Here is a 17,383-nt window from a genome sequence, read left to right on the forward strand (position 1 = left end):
TTGCATGGTTATTCCAGGGTATTAATTACCTTCAGTGTCATAGCAACATTACCATCACTTTAGCATCCATACCTTCCCCATAGCGACAGCGCCTACTCCGTAGCAATTATACTTTTGCCATAGCAACAGCGCCATCCGCAAAGCAGCAGCACCATCACCATAGCAACAACAACATCTCCATAGCAACAACCCCATCGCCATCACATCTTCTCCATAGCCACAATACATTGTCATGGCAACACCATCCCCTTGCATGCAGTGACATCATCACCGTAGCAACAACGGTATCACCACGACGATGACTACTGCTGAGACGTTCGATATGCAATGCTCCACCATGGTAACATCACCACGGCGACCGTCTGATGACGCGTGTGTGTGTGTGTGTGTGTGTGTGTGCAGGAGGAGGAGGAGTACGAGACGAAGGGCGGCAGGAGGAGGATGTGGGACGACGACTTCGTCCTGAAGAGGCAGTTCTCGGCCCTGGTGCCGGCCTTCGACCCCCGGCCCGGCCGGACCAACGTCCAGCAGACCACAGACCTGGACATCCCCCCCCCAGGTACGCACCTGAGACACGACCGCTCACAGTGGAGGAGGGGTGGGGGGGGGAGACACATCGGTCATGAAGGGGAGAAACATGTAAAATCAAAATGTCCATCCTTCCAAGGTGGACCTTTCTGATTAATGACTTCCAGCTATGTCTAGGGCGAAGCCAAGTTGCAATCCTGCTAGCTATGGCCGTGAGGATGCTAGGCTACATTACAGTTAACCCCCCCCCCCCCCCCGACGGTGTACGCAGGTACCCCCCGCATGGAGGTGCCCGAGGAGGTGGAGTGCGCCCCCTCCCCCCACCTGGCGCTGGTGCTGAAGGTGGCCGGTCTGGGCACCACCCGCGAGGTGGAGCTCCCCCTGTCCAACTACAAGTCCACCATCTTCTACTACGTCCAGAAGCTGCTGCAGCTCTCCTGCAGCGGGGCCGTCAAGTCCGACAAGCTGCGGCGCATCTGGGAGCCCACCTACACGTACGTTACCATACCTGAGCCCACCTAGACGCACGTTACCATACCTGAGCCCACCTAGAGCACGTTACCATACCTGAGCCCACCTAGAGCACGTTACCATACCTGAGCCCACCTGGAGCACGTTACCATACCTGAGCCCACCTAGAGTACGTTACCATACCTGAGCCCACCTAGAGTACGTTACCATACCTGAGCCCACCTAGAGTACGTTACCATACCTGAGCCCACCTAGAGTACGTTACCATAACTGAGCCCACCTAGAGTACGTTACCATACCTGAGCCCACCTACACGTACGTTACCATACCTGAGCCCACCTGGAGCACGTTACCATACCTGAGCCCACCTGGAGCACGTTACCATACCTGAGCCCACCTAGAGTACGTTCCCATAACTGAGCCCACCTACACCTGAGTACCTGAGCCCACCTGGAGTACGTTATCATACCTGAGCCCACCTGGAGTACGTTACCATACCTGAGCCCACCTAGAGCACGTTACCATACCTGAGCCCACCTACACCTGAGTACCTGAGCCCACCTGGAGTATGTTATCATACCTGAGCCCACCTGGAGTACGTTACCATACCTGAGCCCACCTAGAGTACGTTACCTTACCTGAGAACCTGAACCCACCTGGAGTACGGAGAACGTTATCATCACTGAACCAGAGCACACCTTATCTTGCTGCTGTTAGTCTTAACTCTAATCAATTATCTTATCCTTTGAGCCTTTGGGATATACTCTGTTTTGTGTGTGTCTATGTGTCACTAATTGTCGTTTCTCATTTACAGGATAATGTACAGAGAGATGAAGGACTGCGATAAAGAGAAAGAAAGTTACAAGATGGTAAAACGATCCTTCTTGGTTACATTACAGCGAGCTATGGCTAGGAGGAAGCTGAGCTGCATAGCAGCTAGCTCTACTAGGAGGAAGCCAAGATACATTACAGCTAATAATTGCTCGGAAGAGGCTAAGCTACATTACAGTTAGCCATGGCTAGGAGGAAGCTAAGCTATATTACAGCTACAACTATGATTAGGAGGAGGATAAGCTACATTACTGCTAGCTACGGCTAGGATGAAGCTAAGTTACATTACAGTTAGCTAGGGCTAGGAGGAGGCTAAGCTACATTACAGCTAAAACTGTGACTAGGAGGAAGCTAGGATAGATTACAGCTAATAATTGCTTGGAGGAAGCTAAGCTACATTACAGCTAATAATGGCTAGGAAGAGGCTAAGCTACATTACAGGTAGCCATGGCTAGGAGGGAGCTATGCTACATTACAGCTAAAACTCTGACTAGGAGGAGCTAAGCTAAATCACTGCTAGGAGGAGGCTAGGTGGAAGCTAAGCTCAATGGTTTGACTCCTCCCCTTCCCTCTCCAGGAGTTCTGTGAACACGGTTTGGGAGGTGGGGGCGGTGGGATCCGTCCCGGGGGTCAGAGCCCGGGCTCCGTGTCGTCCAATCAGAGCAGCGAGATCCTGGGCGCGGCCCGGGAGGCGGCGCAGGCCAAGGCGGGCTGCGTGCAGAACGCCTGCGGCGTGGAGGACGTCCTCCAGTTGCTACGGATACTCTACATCATCGGCGGAGACCCCGCCTCCAACGCCCGCACCCTACAGGAAGGTACGTCACGCCAAACAGGAAGTCACTAAACACTACAGGAAGGGAGCTACGCCAAACAGGAAGTCACTAAACTACAGGAAGGGGAGTTACGCCAAACAGGAAGTCACTAAACACTACAGGAAGGGAGCTACGCCAAACAGGAAGTCACAAAACACTACAGAAAGGGGCGTTAGGCAAACAGGAAGTCACTAAACCCTACAAGAAGGGGAGATACGCCAAACAGGAAGTCACTAAACCATACAGGAAGTCACTAAACCATACAGGAAGTCACTAAACTCTGCAGGAAGTCACTAAACCCTACAGGAAGGGGGTGTCACACATCACAGGAAGTCACTAAACCCTACAGGAAGTCACTCAACTCTGCAGGAAGTCACTAAACCCTAGAGGAAGTGACTAAACCCGACAGGAAGGTACGTTAGGCAAGACAGGAATTAAACGCTACAGGACTTGTGTACACAGTGGAAGGTATCTTATTTAAGACAGATGGATAGTGAGATAATAAACATTTTATTTTGTTTATTGTTCTTCAGACATTCTAATGATCCAATGAACCAGACAAGGCTTGTAGGCATGCATTTGTTGGTACATATTTTTTATACAAATGTTAACTGTGTGTTTGTTTGTGTGTTTTTTTTATTTGTGTGTGTAGAAGTGGACGAGTTACAGTTCAACGCATCTCCAGATGAATTCACCAGTAAGAAGGTCACCACCAAGATCCTGCAACAGATAGAGGTAAGAAAACACACAATTCTCTCTCTCTCTCTCTGTCTCTATCTCTCTCTTTGTCGCTCTCTCTCTCTCTCTCTCTCTCTCTCTCTCTCTCTCTCTCTCTCTCTCTCTCTCTCTCTGTCTGTGTCTGTGTCTCTGTCTCTCTCTCTCTCTCTCTCTGTCTCTGTCTGTCTCTCTCTCTCTGTCTCTGTCTCTCTCTCTCTCCACATGCCGACCCAGTGTCTCTCTCTCCATGCTGACCCAGTGTCTCTCTCTCTCTCTCTCCATGCTGACCCAGTGTCTCTCTGTCTCTCTGTCTCTCTCTCTCTCTCTCTCCATGCTGACCCAGTCTCTCTCTCTCTCTCTCTCTCTCTCTCTCTCTCTCTCTCTCTCTCTCTCTCTCTCTCTCTCTCTCTCTCTCTCTCTCTCTCTCTCTCTCTCTCTCTCTCTCTCTCTCTCTCTCTCTCTCTCTCTCTCTCTCTCTCTCTCTCTCTCTCTCCGTGCTGACCCAGTGTCTCTCTGTCTCTCTCTCTCTCTCCATGCTGACCCAGTGTCTCTGTCTCTCTCTCTCCATGCTGACCCAGTGTCTCTCTCTCTCTCTCTCCCCAGGAGCCCTTGGCTCTGGCCAGTGGTGCTCTACCAGACTGGTGTGAGCAGCTGACCTCCAAGTGCCCCTTCCTCATCCCCTTCGAGACCCGGCAGCTCTACTTCACCTGCACCGCCTTCGGGGCCTCCAGGTACGGACCGACAAGACTCCGGGGTCCCTGGGGAGGTGGAGGTGTCTGTCCAGAGGGACTGATGTGTGTCTGTCCAGAGGGTCTGTTGTGTGTCTGTCCAGAGGGGCTGTTGTGTGTCTGTCCAGAGGGACTGATGTGTGTCTGTCCAGAGGGGCTGTTGTGTGTCTGTCCAGAGGGGCTGTTGTGTGTCTGTCCAGGGGGGCTGATGTGTGTCTGTCCAGAGGGACTGATGTGTGTCTGTCCAGGGGGGCTGATGTGTGTCTGTCCAGAGGGACTGATGTGTGTCTGTCCAGAGGGGCTGTTGTGTGTCTGTCCAGAGGGACTGATGTGTGTCTGTCCAGAGGGACTGTGTGTGTCCCCTCGGACTGATGTGTTAGTTTAGTCGATTTGTCTATCGTTTCATGGACAGTCCCCTTTGGTTAACTGTACAGTAAAAGGAGCAGCTTTAGCCTGTTTGGCTCGTTTCCAGCTGTAGTCCCCGGCCAGTTGTCATTAGGCAACCCTACAATACAATAAGAATAAAATACGCTACATTTTTAATGACAGCAGGCCTGAGCAAAAGGGGAGGAAGACAAACAATCGCACAAACGTATCGCACACAATCGGAGCCAGAACAAACAAACAAGGCCAGACGATGGCAAAGACACCGAGGCTGATGTGTGTGTGTGTGTGTGTGTGTGTGTGTCTCCCCAGGGCCATCGTGTGGCTCCAGAACCGGCGCGAGGCGACCATGGAGCGCTCGCGGCCGCCCGCCACGGTGCGGCGCGACGACCCCGCCGAGTTCCGCGTGGGCCGGCTGAAGCACGAGCGCGTCAAGGTGCCCCGCGGCGACGCCATGATGGCGTGGGCGGAGAGCGTCATGCAGATCCACGCCGACAGGAAGTCGGTGCTGGAGGTAAGTGGGGGGGGGGGGGGGCTGCCGTGGTTACCTGGGGGAGATGGGGATGGGTGTGAGACAGTCTGATGGCTGTGAGACGAGTCTGATGGCTGTGAGACGAGTCTGATGGCTGTGAGACGAGTCTGATGGCTGTGAGACGGGTCTGATGGCTGTGAGACGGGTCTGATGGCTGTGAGACAGGTCTGATGGCTGTGAGACCTGGTGTGATGGGTGTGAGACAGTCGGATGGGTGTGAGACAGTCTGATGGGTGTGAGACAGTCTGATGGGTTTGTCTCTGGGGATGGACAGGTGTGATGGTATTGTGTGTCTCTGGGGGGGGGGTGGAGGGCTCTGGTCTGACGCTGTGCCCCTGCTCTAGGTGGAGTTCCTGGGGGAGGAGGGCACCGGGCTGGGCCCCACCCTGGAGTTCTACGCCCTGGTGGCCGCTGAGTTCCAGAGGACCTCTCTGGGCATGTGGCTCTGTGACGACGACTTCCCCGACGACCAGTCCCGACAGGTCTGTCTCTCTACCCGTCTGTCTATCTACCCATCTGTCTCTCTACCTGTCTGTCTCTCTACCCGTCTGCCTCCCTACCCATCTGTCTCTCTACCCGTCTGCCTCCCTACCCATCTGTCTCTCTACCCATCTGTCTCTCTACCGGTCTGTCTCTCTACCCGTCTGTCTCCCTACCCGTCTGTCTCTCTACCCGTCTGTCTCTCTACCCGTCTGTCTCTCTACCCCTCTGACTCTTCCCGTCTGTCTCTTTACCCGTCTGTCTCTCTACCCGTCTGTCTCTACCCGTCTGTCTCCCTAGCCCTCTGTCTCTCTACCCGTCTCTCTACCCCTCTGACTCTTTTTACTCTCTACCCGTCTGTCTCTCTACTGGTCTTTCTCTTCCTATCTATCTCTCTACCCGTCTGTCTCTCAACCCCTCTGTCTCTCTTTCTGTCTGTCTCTACTGGTCGTTCTCTCTACCCGTCTGTCTCTCTACCCGTCTGTCTCTCTACCCGTCTCTACCCGTCTGTCTCTCTAACTGTCTGTCTCTCTACCCCTCTGACTCTTCCCGTCTGCCTCTCTCCCTGTCTCTCTCTCTGCCCTGTATTTGCCTGTGAGGTCGCTCCGTCCAACTGGTGCATTACGTTATATCTGACGTATCGTTCCTGACCTCCGTCTGTGCAGGTGGATCTGGGCGGAGGCCGGAAGCCTCCGGGCTACTACGTCCAGCGCTCCTGCGGCCTGTTCCCCGCCCCCTTCCCCCAGGACAGCGAGGAGGTGGAGCCAATCAGCAAGCTGTTCCACTTCCTGGGCGTGTTCCTGGCCAAGTGCATCCAGGACAACCGCCTGGTGGACCTGCCCGTCTCCCAGCCCTTCTTCAGGCTGCTCTGCATGGGCGACATCAAGTCCACCATGAGCAAGCTGCTGCACCACGCCCACTACCCCGACGGCCAATCAGAGGCCTCCACCGAGGACAGCCAGGAGACCTACTCCCTGGGCAGCGAGGACGAGGACTCCAAGTCCGAGTTCATCCTGGACCCCCCCAAGCCCAAGCCCCCCGCCTGGTACCACGGGATCCTCACCTGGGACCACTTCCAGCTGGTCAACCCCCACAGGTGAGACGGGGCGCCAGACAGACGGGTCGCCAGACAGACGGGTCACCAGACAGACAGACGGGTCGCCAGACAGACGGGTCGCCAGACAGACGGGTCGCCAGACAGACGGACGGGTCACCAGACAGACGGGTCACCAGACAGACGGGTCACCAGACAGACGGGTCACCAGACAGACGGGTCACCAGACAGACGGGTCACCAGACAAACGGGTCACCAGACAGACGGGTCACCAGACAGACAGACGGGTCACTAGACAGACGGCTCGCCAGACAGACGGCTCGCCAGACAGACGGGTCACCAGACAGACGGGTCACCAGACAGACGGGTCACCAGACAGACGGGTCACCAGACAGACGGGTCACCAGACAGACGGGTCACCAGACAGACAGACGGGTCACTAGACAGACGGCTCGCCAGACAGACGGCTCGCCAGACAGACGGGTCACCAGACAGACGGGTCACCAGACAGACGGGGCGCCAGACAGACGGGTCGCCAGACAGACGGGTCGCCAGACAGACGGGTCGCCAGACAGACAGACGGGTCACTAGACAGACGGCTCGCCAGACAGACGGCTCGCCAGACAGACGGGTCACCAGACAGACGGGTCACCAGACAGACGGGTCACCAGACAGACGGGTCACCAGACAGACGGGTCACCAGACAGACAGACGGGTCACTAGACAGACGGCTCGCCAGACAGACGGCTCGCCAGACAGACGGGTCACCAGACAGACGGGTCACCAGACAGACGGGTCACCAGACAGACGGGTCACCAGACAGACGGGTCACCAGACAGACGGGTCACCAGACAAACGGGTCACCAGACAGACGGGTCACCAGACAGACAGACGGGTCTGCTTGCCAGACAGACAGACGGGTCGCCAGACAGACGGGTCGCCAGACAGACGGGTCACCAGACAGACAGACGGGTCACCAGACAGACGGGTCACCAGACAGACGGGTCGCCAGACAGACGGGTCGCCAGACAGACGGGTCGCCAGACAGACGGGTCGCCAGACAGACGGGTCGCTAGACAGACGGGTCGCCAGACAGACGGGTCACTAGACAGACGGGTGAACAGACAGACAGACAGGTCACTAGACAGACGGGTCACCAGACAGACGGGTCACCAGACAGACGGGTCACCAGACAGACGGGTCACCAGACAGACGGGTCACCAGACAGACGGGTCACCAGACAGACGGGTCACCAGACAGACAGACGGGTCACCAGACAGACAGACGGGTCACCAGACAGACAGACGGGTCACCAGACAGACAGACGGGTCACCAGACAGACAGACGGGTCACCAGACAGACAGACGGGTCACCAGACAGACAGACAGGTCGCCAGACAGACGGGTCGCCTGACAGGCAGACGGGTCAACTGACAGGCAGACGGGTCACCAGACAGGCAGACGGGTCACCAGACAGACGGGTCGCCCGACAGATGGGTCGCCCGACAGATGGGTCAACAGACAGAAAGACGGGTCACCAGACAGACAGACGGGTCACCAGACAGACAGACGGGTCACCAGACAGACAGAGGGGTCACTAGACAGACGGGTCACTAGACAGACGGGTCACTAGACAGACGGGTCACTAGACAGACGGGTCACTAGACAGACGGGTCGCCAGACAGACAGACGGGTCGCCAGACAGACGGGTCGCCAGACAGACAGACGGGTCGCCAGACAGACAGACAGGTCACCAGACAGACGGGTCACCAGACAGACGGGTCAACAGACAGACAGACGGGTCACCAGACAGACGGGACGCCAGACAGACGGGACGCCAGACAGACAGACAGGTCACTAGACAGACGGGTCGCGAGACAGACGTGTCGCGAGACAGACGGGTCGCCAGACAGACGGGTCGCCAGACAGACGGGTCGCCAGACAGACGGGTCACCAGACAGACGGGTCACTAGACAGACAGACAGATCACTAGACAGACAGAACGGTCACTAGACAGACAGACAGATCACTAGACAGACAGAACGGTCACTAGACAGACGGGTCACTAGACAGACAGACAGACAGGTGACTAGACGGACGGGTCCCTAGACAGACAGAAAGATCACTAGACAGACACTAGACAGACAGACAGACGGGTAACTAGACAGACAGACGGGTCACTACACTGACAGAAAGATCACTAGACGGACACAGGACACTAGACAGACAGACGGGTCACTACGCAGACAGACGGGTCACTAGAAAGACAGGTAACTAGACAGACTAAAGTGAAGTCGTATTAATTTGTTAAGTGTGTGTGTGTGTGTGTGTGTGTGTGTGTGTGTGTGTGTGTGTGTGTGTGTGTGTGCAGGGCTCGGTTCCTGCGGGAGGTGAAGGAGCTGTGTGTGAGGAGGAGACACATCGTGAGCAGTAAGACCCTCTCAGAGGACGACAAGAACACCAGACTACAAGACCTGATGCTGAGGAACCCGCTGGGCTCCGGACCCCCACTGAGCATCGACGACCTGGGGTACGACCCCCAAAGAGATACCCCTCAGAGATAACCCTCAGAGACACCCCCTTATACATACCTCTAAATATACCATTAACTCCAACAATAAACTTTTATTTATGCATTTATATATATATATATATACCCCTTTAAACATACCCATATATATATTGTATATTCCCTTTTATATACCTTTTTATACATACCCTTTAATTTACCCCGAAAAATAGCCTTTTATATGGATCTATAGATAGATAGATATACCCCCTAATATGGGTTGATAATGCATATTAACCCGTCTCCCTCTCTCTACCTGACTCCCGCTCTCTACCTGTCTCCCTCTCTCTACCTGTCTCCCGCTCTCTACCGGTCTCCCTCTCTCTACCCGTCTCCCTCTCTCTACCCGTCTCCCTCTCTCTACCTGTCTCCCGCTCTCTACCGGTCTCCCTCTCTCTACCCGTCTCCCTCTCTCTACCGGTCTCCCGCTCTCTACCGGTCTCCCTCGCTCTACCGGTCTCCCTCTCTCTACCGGTCTCCCTCTCTCTACCTGTCTCTCTCTCAGGTTGAATTTCCAGTTCTGTCCGTCCTCTAAAGTCCACGGCTTCTCTGCTGTGGACCTGAAGCCCAACGGAGACGACGAGGTGGGAGCCCTGTCTGTCTTACTACCTGTCTCACTACCTGTCTCACTACCTGTCTCACTGCATATGAACCTGTCTCACTGTATATGAACCCGTCTCCCTGTATATAAACCTGTCTCCCTGTATATGAACCTGTCTCCCTGTATATGAACCTGTCTCGCTGCATATGAACCTGTCTCGCTGCATATGAACCTGTCTCCCTGTATATGAACCTGTCTCCCTGTATGTGAACCTGTCTCGCTGCATATGAACCTGTCTCCCTGTATGTGAACCTGTCTCGCTGTATATGAACCTCTCTCGCTGCATATGAACATGTCTCGCTGCATGTGAACCTGTCTCCCTGTATGTGAACCTGTCTCCCTGTATGTGAACCTGTCTCCCTGTATGTGAACCTGTCTCTGTGTCTTTGCAGATGGTCACCATGGAGAATGCGGAGGAGTATGTAGAGTTGATGTTTGACTTCTGTATGCACACCGGCATCCAGAAGCAGATGGAGGCCTTCAGAGGTACAGCAGGGCCCCCGGGATCCTTCAGCGTAGATCAGGACATGTAGAAGCTATAGAGACATCTTACCTGGAGCTATTTACATGTCCATACTGTAGATGTGTTGTAACCTATGGAGAAGATGAGTGTATACCTTAATAGAGATGGATATATCACCATGTGCCTTAATATGTACCTTAATAGAGTGTACCTTAATAGAGATGGATATATCACCATGTGCCTTAATATGTACCTTAATAGAGTGTACCTTAATAGAGATGGATATATTGCTATGTACCTTAATAGAGGTGTACATATCACTATGTATCTTAATAGAGGTGTTTATATCACTATGTACCTTAATAGAGGTGTTTATATCACTATGTACCTTAATAGAGGTATACATATCACTATGTATCTTAATAAAGGTGTTTATATCACTATGTACCTTAATAGAGGTGTTTATATCACTATGTACCTTAATAGAGGTGTTTATATCACTATGTACCTTAATAGAGGTGTACATATCACTATGTATCTTAATAAAGGTGTTTATATCACTATGTACCTTAATAGAGGTGTTTATATCACTATGTACCTTAATAGAGGTGTTTATATCACTATGTACCTTAATAGAGGTGTTTATATCACTATGTACCTTAATAGAGGTGTTTATATCACTATGTACCTTAATAGAGGTGTACATATCACTATGTATCTTAATAAAGGTGTTTATATCACTATGTACCTTAATAGAGGTGTTTATATCACTGTGTTGCAGAGGGCTTCAACAGAGTGTTCCCCATGGAGAAGATGAGCTCGTTCAGCCACAACGAGGTCCAGATGATCCTCTGTGGCAACCAATCACCGACCTGGACCTCGGACGACATCGTCAACTACACTGAGCCCAAGCTGGGCTACACCAGAGAAAGGTACTGAAGCAGACAGATGGGTACACGCTCATCATAGTGTAGTAATACTGGGCTACACCAGAGACAGGTACTGAAGCAGACAGACAGGTACACGCTCATCATAGTGTAGTAATACTGGGCTACACCACAGACAGGTACTGAAGCAGACAGACGGGTAAACGCTCATCATAGTGTAGTAATACTGGGCTACATCACAGACAGGTACTGAAGCAGACAGACGGGTACACGCTCATCGTAGTGTAGTACTGAGCCAGCTGTGTATTTGATCCTCTTCTGGGCTTTGCTCTCATCTAGTATCATGCTGTAGTAATACTGTAGTAGTATTCTGGTAATACTGTAGTGGTAATACTGTAGTAGTACTGTAGTGATAATACTGTAGTAGTACTGTAGCAGTACTCTGTTAAAACTAGTGGTAATACTGTAGTAGTACTGTAGCAATACTCTGGTAATTCTGTAGTGGCAATACTGTAGTAGTACTGTAGTAGTACTTTAGCGGTCCTTCAGTAGTACTGTAGTAGTACTTTAGGGGTCCTTCAGTAGTACTGTAGTAGTGCTTTAGGGGTCCTTCAGTAGTACTGTAGTAGTAGTGTAGAAGTAGTAGTAGTACTGTAGTAGCAGTCCTGTAGTAACGCTGTGTCTCCCTGCAGCCCTGGCTTCGTGAGGTACTGCAGTAGTACTGTAGTAGTAGTAGTACTGTAGTAGTAGTCCTGTAGTAACGCTGTGTCTCTCTGCAGCCCTGGCTTCGTGAGGTACTGCACTAGTGCTGTAGTAGTACTGTAGTGGTAGTACAGTAGTAGTACTGTAGTAGTAGTACTGTAGTAGTAGTACTGTAGTAGTAGTAGCAGTCCTGTAGTAACGCTGTGTCTCTCTCCAGCCCTGGCTTCGTGAGGTACTGCAGTAGTACTGCAGTAGTACTGTAGTAACGCTGTGTCTCTCTGCAGCCCTGGCTTCGTGAGGTACTGCAGTAGTACTGCAGTAGTACTGTACTAGTAGTAGTACTGTAGTAGTAGTCCTGTAGTAAGGCTGTGTCTCTCTGCAGCCCTGGCTTCATGAGGTACTGCAGTAGTACTGTAGTAGTAGTAGTAGTAGCAGTCCTGTAGTAACGCTGTGTCTCTCTGCAGCCCTGGCTTCGTGAGGTACTGCAGTAGTACTGTAGTAGTACTGCACTACAGTAGTACTGTACTAGTAGTAGTACTGTAGTAGTAGTCCTGTAGTAAGGCTGTGTCTCTCTGCAGCCCTGGCTTCATGAGGTACTGCAGTAGTACTGTAGTAGTAGTAGCAGTCCTGTAGTAACGCTGTGTCTCTCTGCAGCCCTGGCTTCGTGAGGTACTGCAGTAGTACTGTAGTAGTAGTAGTAGTAGCAGTCCTGTAGTAACGCTGTGTCTCTCTCCAGCCCTGGCTTCGTGAGGTACTGTAGTAGTACTGCAGTAGTACTGTAGTAGTAGTCCTGTAGTAAGGCTGTGTCTCTCTGCAGCCCTGGCTTCATGAGGTACTGCAGTAGTACTGTAGTAGTAGTAGCAGTCCTGTAGTAACGCTGTGTCTCTCTCCAGCCCTGGCTTCGTGAGGTACTGCAGTAGTACTGTAGTAGTACTGCAGTAGTACTGTACTAGTAGTAGTACTGTAGTAGTAGTCCTGTAGTAAGGCTGTGTCTCTCTGCAGCCCTGGCTTCGTGAGGTACTGCAGTAGTACTGCAGTAGTACTGTACTAGTAGTAGTACTGTAGTAGTAGTCCTGTAGTAAGGCTGTGTCTCTCTGCAGCCCTGGCTTCATGAGGTACTGCAGTAGTACTGTAGTAGTAGTAGTAGCAGTCCTGTAGTAACGCTGTGTCTCTCTGCAGCCCTGGCTTCGTGAGGTACTGCAGTAGTACTGTAGTAGTACTGTAGTAGTAGTAGCAGTCGTGTAGTAACGCTGTGTCTCTCTGCAGCCCTGGCTTCGTGAGGTTCGTCCAGGTCCTCTGTGGGATGTCTTCAGACGAGAGGAAGGCCTTCCTGCAGTTCACCACCGGCTGCTCCACGCTGCCCCCTGGTGGGCTGGCCAACCTGCACCCCCGTCTTACCATCGTCAGGAAGGTGAGAGGCTGCTCCAGGCCCCGCCTCGCTCTAAAGTACTCTAATACGCCCTAGTAATCTCTAAAAGTTTTATATGCTCTAATACCCTCTAGTACGCAACAGCAAGCTCTCAAACACCAATATGCTCCAATACGCTCCAGTGCTCTGTAGTAAACTCTAAAACTCTCTTAAAGACTCTAATATGCTGTAGTAAGCTCTAAGACTCTCTGAAAGACTCTTATATGCTGTAGTAAGCTCTAAAACTCTTTTAAAGGCTCTTATATGCTGTAGTAAGCTCTAAAACTATTTTAAAGGCTCTTGTATGCTGTAGTAAGCTCTAACACTCTTTTATAGGCTCTTATATGATATAGTAAGCTCTAGAAGGCTCTTATATGCTGTAGTGTGCTATAAAACTCTTTAAGGCTCTTATATTCTGTAGTAAGGTCTAAAGCTTTTAAAGGTTCCAATAGCACGCAATGTCCAGCTCTCAAACTCTAATGTGCTCTAACACGCTGTAGTAAGCTCTACTGGCTCTTAAAGGCTCTAACACGCTGTAGTGAGTTCTGCTAGACTCTTAAAGGCTCTAACACGCTGTAGTGAGTTCTGCTGGCTCTTAAAGGCTCTCTGCGCTGTAGTGAGCTCTCTGCACTGTAGTGAGCTCTACTTGCTCTTAAAGGCTCTAACACGCTGTAGTGAGCTCTCCTGGCTCTTAAAGGCTCTGCGCTGTAGTGAGCTCTACTGGCTCTCTGCGCTGTAGTGAGCTCTACTGGCTCTCTGGGCTGTAGTGAGCTCTACTGGCTCTCTGCGCTGTAGTGAGCTCTACTGGCTCTCTGGGCTGTAGTGAGCTCTACTGGCTCTTAAAGGCTCTGCGCTGTAGTGAGCTCTACTGGCTCTTAAAGGCTCTGCGCTGTAGTGATCTCTACTGGCTCTTAAAGGCTCTGCGCTGTAGTGAGCTCTACTGGCTCTCTGCGCTGTAGTGAGCTCTACTGGCTCTCTGCGCTGTAGTGAGCTCTACTGGCTCTCTGCGCTGTAGTGAGCTCTACTGGCTCTCTGCGCTGTAGTGAGCTCTACTGGCTGCTTGTTTCAGGTGGACGCTACAGACTCCAGCTATCCGTCGGTCAACACCTGCGTCCACTACCTGAAGCTGCCCGAGTACTCCTCCGAGGTCATCATGCGGGAGCGCCTGCTGGCGGCCACCATGGAGAAGGGCTTCCATCTCAACTGAGCATGCTCCATCCGTCGCCCGAGCCCCGCCCACCCCCGGCGCAGCAGCCGGCCAATCAGAGCAGTCCCAGGAGGGGCGCTGGTCAGCGAGGAAGAGGCAGTGTTGTGTGTTTGTTTTGAGACATTTAAAGAAAAGTTTAAGTTGTGCTCTCTCCCCCCTCTCTCTGCTGTCCTCATCCTGGCTGCTGTCTGTCTCTCCCTCGTCCGTCCGTCCGTGTGTGTGTGTGTGTTTGTGTGTGTGGAGAGGCGTGCTGGCTGTGTGGGGGGGTTGTAGCGGTCCCAGTGCCTGCCTGGCTCCCCTGCAGACAGACCCTCTGCTGGGGAGGGTCCAGACCGATGGACCAGGACCAGGCACAAGCAGAATGAACCAAACAAGCTCAGCTCCCTGTATTTTCTTTGTATATTATAAACCTTTATTTAACTCAAGTTGCAGTTTGAGGTCAACAGATATTTTCAAATGTGTATGCTCCAAACAAAAAAATCATTAAAATATTTGCAAAGTATGAAACCATGTTGTTGTGGCGATCCAGTGTCTACCCCCCTTGTCGTCGTCATGGTGATCCAGCATCTTCCGGGCACAATGTTTATGAACCACAAATGAATCCATGGTAGTCATGGTGATGGGTATGAGCTCCGTGGTAGTCATGGTGATGGGGCATTATCTCCATGGTAGTGGTGGGTATGAACTCCATGTTAGTCATGGTGATGGAGCATGAGCACCATGGTAGTGATGGAGCATGAGCACCACGGTAGTCCTGTTGATTGCTATGCGCTCCCTGGTAGTCATGGTGATGGGTATGCGCTCCGTGGCCATCATGTTGATGGGTATGCGCTCTGTGGTCGTCATGGTGACGTCCTTAGCTGTGAGCCAGTGTGTCCAGCGCGCTGAGCGGGGCCAGGATGCGGGAGTGGTTGGTCTCCACCACGTGGCCGTTCTGGATCATCTCGTCCAGGATGATGTGGACCTTGTCCATGTTGAACATGATCTGACGGCCACTTAAGGAGCTCAACAAGCACACCGTCACACATACATACATACATACACACTCACGAAGGTTCCATATAGTAAAGACCGGATAATTTACTGAAGAAGTGAAGACACCTATTTCCTTGTCACCCATGAATGTGAAAGTTCATATTGTTGTCACTAGATGGCGATGATTATCCCTAATATTAATTAATCCTCAAATGATCCGACACCTAAGTAATACAAATACAACAACACGCTCATCCAGAGGGTTTTTGAGGACCTCAATAGATTATAAAAAGTGACGTGAGAACCTAAAAATGAGTATAGCATGTTTGATTATGGAGGACTCAGACACACACCTGCACTCCACTGAGTGGCCAGCAGGGGTCACTGAAGGATACATCCAGCTCACTCTGTGGAGACAAAACATCCAGTCAGAAAACACAACTCAAATAGTTTACTATCAAACACAAGCTGATTGGCTGTGGCCAGAGGTCCCTGTATCCAAGGTACCTCCAGCTCAGCAGCTGATTGGTGGCTTCTAGGGGGCGGGACTCACCACACGGCTGAAGTACTTGTCTAGAACCTCCACAAAGTTGTGGACCAGCTCGTAGACGGACAGCTCGTTCTGGAAGAGAGGACTGCGTCAACACACACTGTTCTGCATGTTGAAATACTCTGAAACGGTTAGACCTAGCGTAGGGCTATAGTTAGCATGTTGCAAAACTCTAAACCAGTAACCTTACTGACTGACTAACCTGTAGCATTGTTATGACTGACTGACTGACTGACTCAGTGAGGGAGCAACTTACTGACTTAACGAGTGAGGGAGCAACTGAGTGACTGGCTGAGTTACTGGCTGAGTATCAGATGTGACTGACTAGAGTGACTCGCCCTGATTTCAAAGACATGTTCTCAAGAGGCCAGATCTACAGATCACACTATTACACTATCCTCTCCCCTGTTCTGCACTCCTCCTCTGGTCTGAACAAGCCACTGCTTCCTCTGTGGATGTTATCTACGGAGGTATGAGGCAGTACCTCCGACTCTGTGATCCCCACCACGATGTAGAGCGAGGCGTAGTGGCGGTACACCAGCTTGAAGTCCTTGTACTCCACGAAGGAACACTGGACAGGAAGTTGGGGACATGGGCATGGACGTTTAGAACATAACGTATGAGGTTTATAACAGTAAAGTATAATAAAGGTCTATCACAGTAAAGTATAATAGACGTTTATAACAGTAAAGTATGATGATCAAATGGAGAAAATCGTGAAAAGCTATGCAGACAGACAGACAGGGATTCAGAGACAGACAAACAGACAGATACCGTGATGCTGACAGATATGCAGATTAGACCGACAGATACACACACACACACAGCTATGCAGAGTAGACAGACAGACAGGCTGCTAGTCAGAGACAGAGAGATGGGGATGCAAGCAGACACCTCTTCCTTCTTGCGGTACAGACAGCCGCGCACCACGTCGGCCTCCAGAGCCGCCCTCTTGCCGAGCTCCACCGGCTGGTAGTAGCGCGACAGCCGGGTCTGACCCTGGCGGTTCACCATCAGCACGAACTTTATCATCTCCACCCCTGAGAACACAACCACAGATCTTCAAAGAGTTTGTAATGGCTGATCCCACCTAGACCTGGTGGCAAGACAGGACCCCTTTAATACACACCGACCACAGTCTCTCACCGGCTAGACCATCAATCTACGTCCACAGGCGGGATCTTCTGTTTTCTGCCGCTGTTGACGCGACACACATTATTAATTGTTTCCTCAGAGGTCTTGAAAGCGTTATAATAACACAAACTACCGCTGCTTTCTACATTAACTCACAGCTCATAACAACATATGACCCATCTTCTGGTACGCTGTGGCGCTCTCTGCTGCGCATGCTCAATGCGCCGTGTCCCGGCATGCAGCGCGGCGTGCAGCCAGCAGATCCAGGCGGAGCCGTAATGTCGGCCGGCTAGATCCAGCAGATCCAGACTCCCGACTCCTGCAGCCACTACACAGCCGACCGTCCGCACC

At 51.9% G+C, this 17,383-nt stretch overlaps 2 protein-coding genes across 8 annotated transcripts in view; one reads left to right on the forward strand and one right to left on the reverse strand.

The window, feature by feature from the left end:
- hectd1 (HECT domain containing 1) overlaps positions 1-14,883 on the forward strand; it is a 43,692-nt gene extending 28,809 nt beyond the window's left edge. For 5 of the 6 annotated variants that reach the window (XM_030355735.1, XM_030355738.1, XM_030355739.1 and 2 more), the window contains exons 28-42: positions 403-559; positions 800-1,022; positions 1,814-1,868; positions 2,408-2,645; positions 3,295-3,377; positions 3,963-4,090; positions 4,784-4,985; positions 5,348-5,485; positions 6,149-6,579; positions 8,908-9,066; positions 9,611-9,689; positions 10,099-10,192; positions 10,951-11,101; positions 13,025-13,169; positions 14,236-14,883. In XM_030355735.1, the coding sequence (XP_030211595.1) occupies positions 403-559; positions 800-1,022; positions 1,814-1,868; positions 2,408-2,645; positions 3,295-3,377; positions 3,963-4,090; positions 4,784-4,985; positions 5,348-5,485; positions 6,149-6,579; positions 8,908-9,066; positions 9,611-9,689; positions 10,099-10,192; positions 10,951-11,101; positions 13,025-13,169; positions 14,236-14,373 (2,421 nt within the window). In that variant the 3' untranslated portion in view covers positions 14,374-14,883. Of the gene's footprint in view, positions 1-402; positions 560-799; positions 1,023-1,813; positions 1,869-2,407; positions 2,646-3,294; positions 3,378-3,962; positions 4,091-4,783; positions 4,986-5,347; positions 5,486-6,148; positions 6,580-8,907; positions 9,067-9,610; positions 9,690-10,098; positions 10,193-10,950; positions 11,102-11,748; positions 11,816-13,024; positions 13,170-14,235 lie in introns of those variants that run through there. The other variant, XM_030355740.1, reaches the window with a different exon arrangement.
- ap4s1 (adaptor related protein complex 4 subunit sigma 1) lies at positions 14,763-17,347 on the reverse strand. 2 transcript variants are annotated; one of them, XM_030355743.1, is made up of 7 exons: positions 17,189-17,347; positions 17,045-17,095; positions 16,793-16,938; positions 16,383-16,469; positions 15,902-15,970; positions 15,744-15,755; positions 15,067-15,358 (listed from the first exon to the last, which is right to left on the reverse strand). In XM_030355743.1, exons 3-7 carry the CDS (start codon positions 16,928-16,930, stop codon positions 15,230-15,232), a joined length of 435 nt encoding a protein of 144 aa, XP_030211603.1. In that variant the 5' UTR covers positions 16,931-16,938; positions 17,045-17,095; positions 17,189-17,347; the 3' UTR covers positions 15,067-15,229. The 2 variants fall into 2 exon arrangements, with proteins under 2 accessions (XP_030211602.1, XP_030211603.1); XM_030355742.1 differs by having other exon boundaries at positions 14,763-15,358; positions 17,045-17,240.
- Positions 17,348-17,383: the final 36 nt, after the last annotated feature.

Source organism: Gadus morhua, chromosome 5 (assembly GCF_902167405.1).
Source record: "Gadus morhua chromosome 5, gadMor3.0, whole genome shotgun sequence".
Taxonomy (NCBI): domain Eukaryota; kingdom Metazoa; phylum Chordata; class Actinopteri; order Gadiformes; family Gadidae; genus Gadus; species Gadus morhua.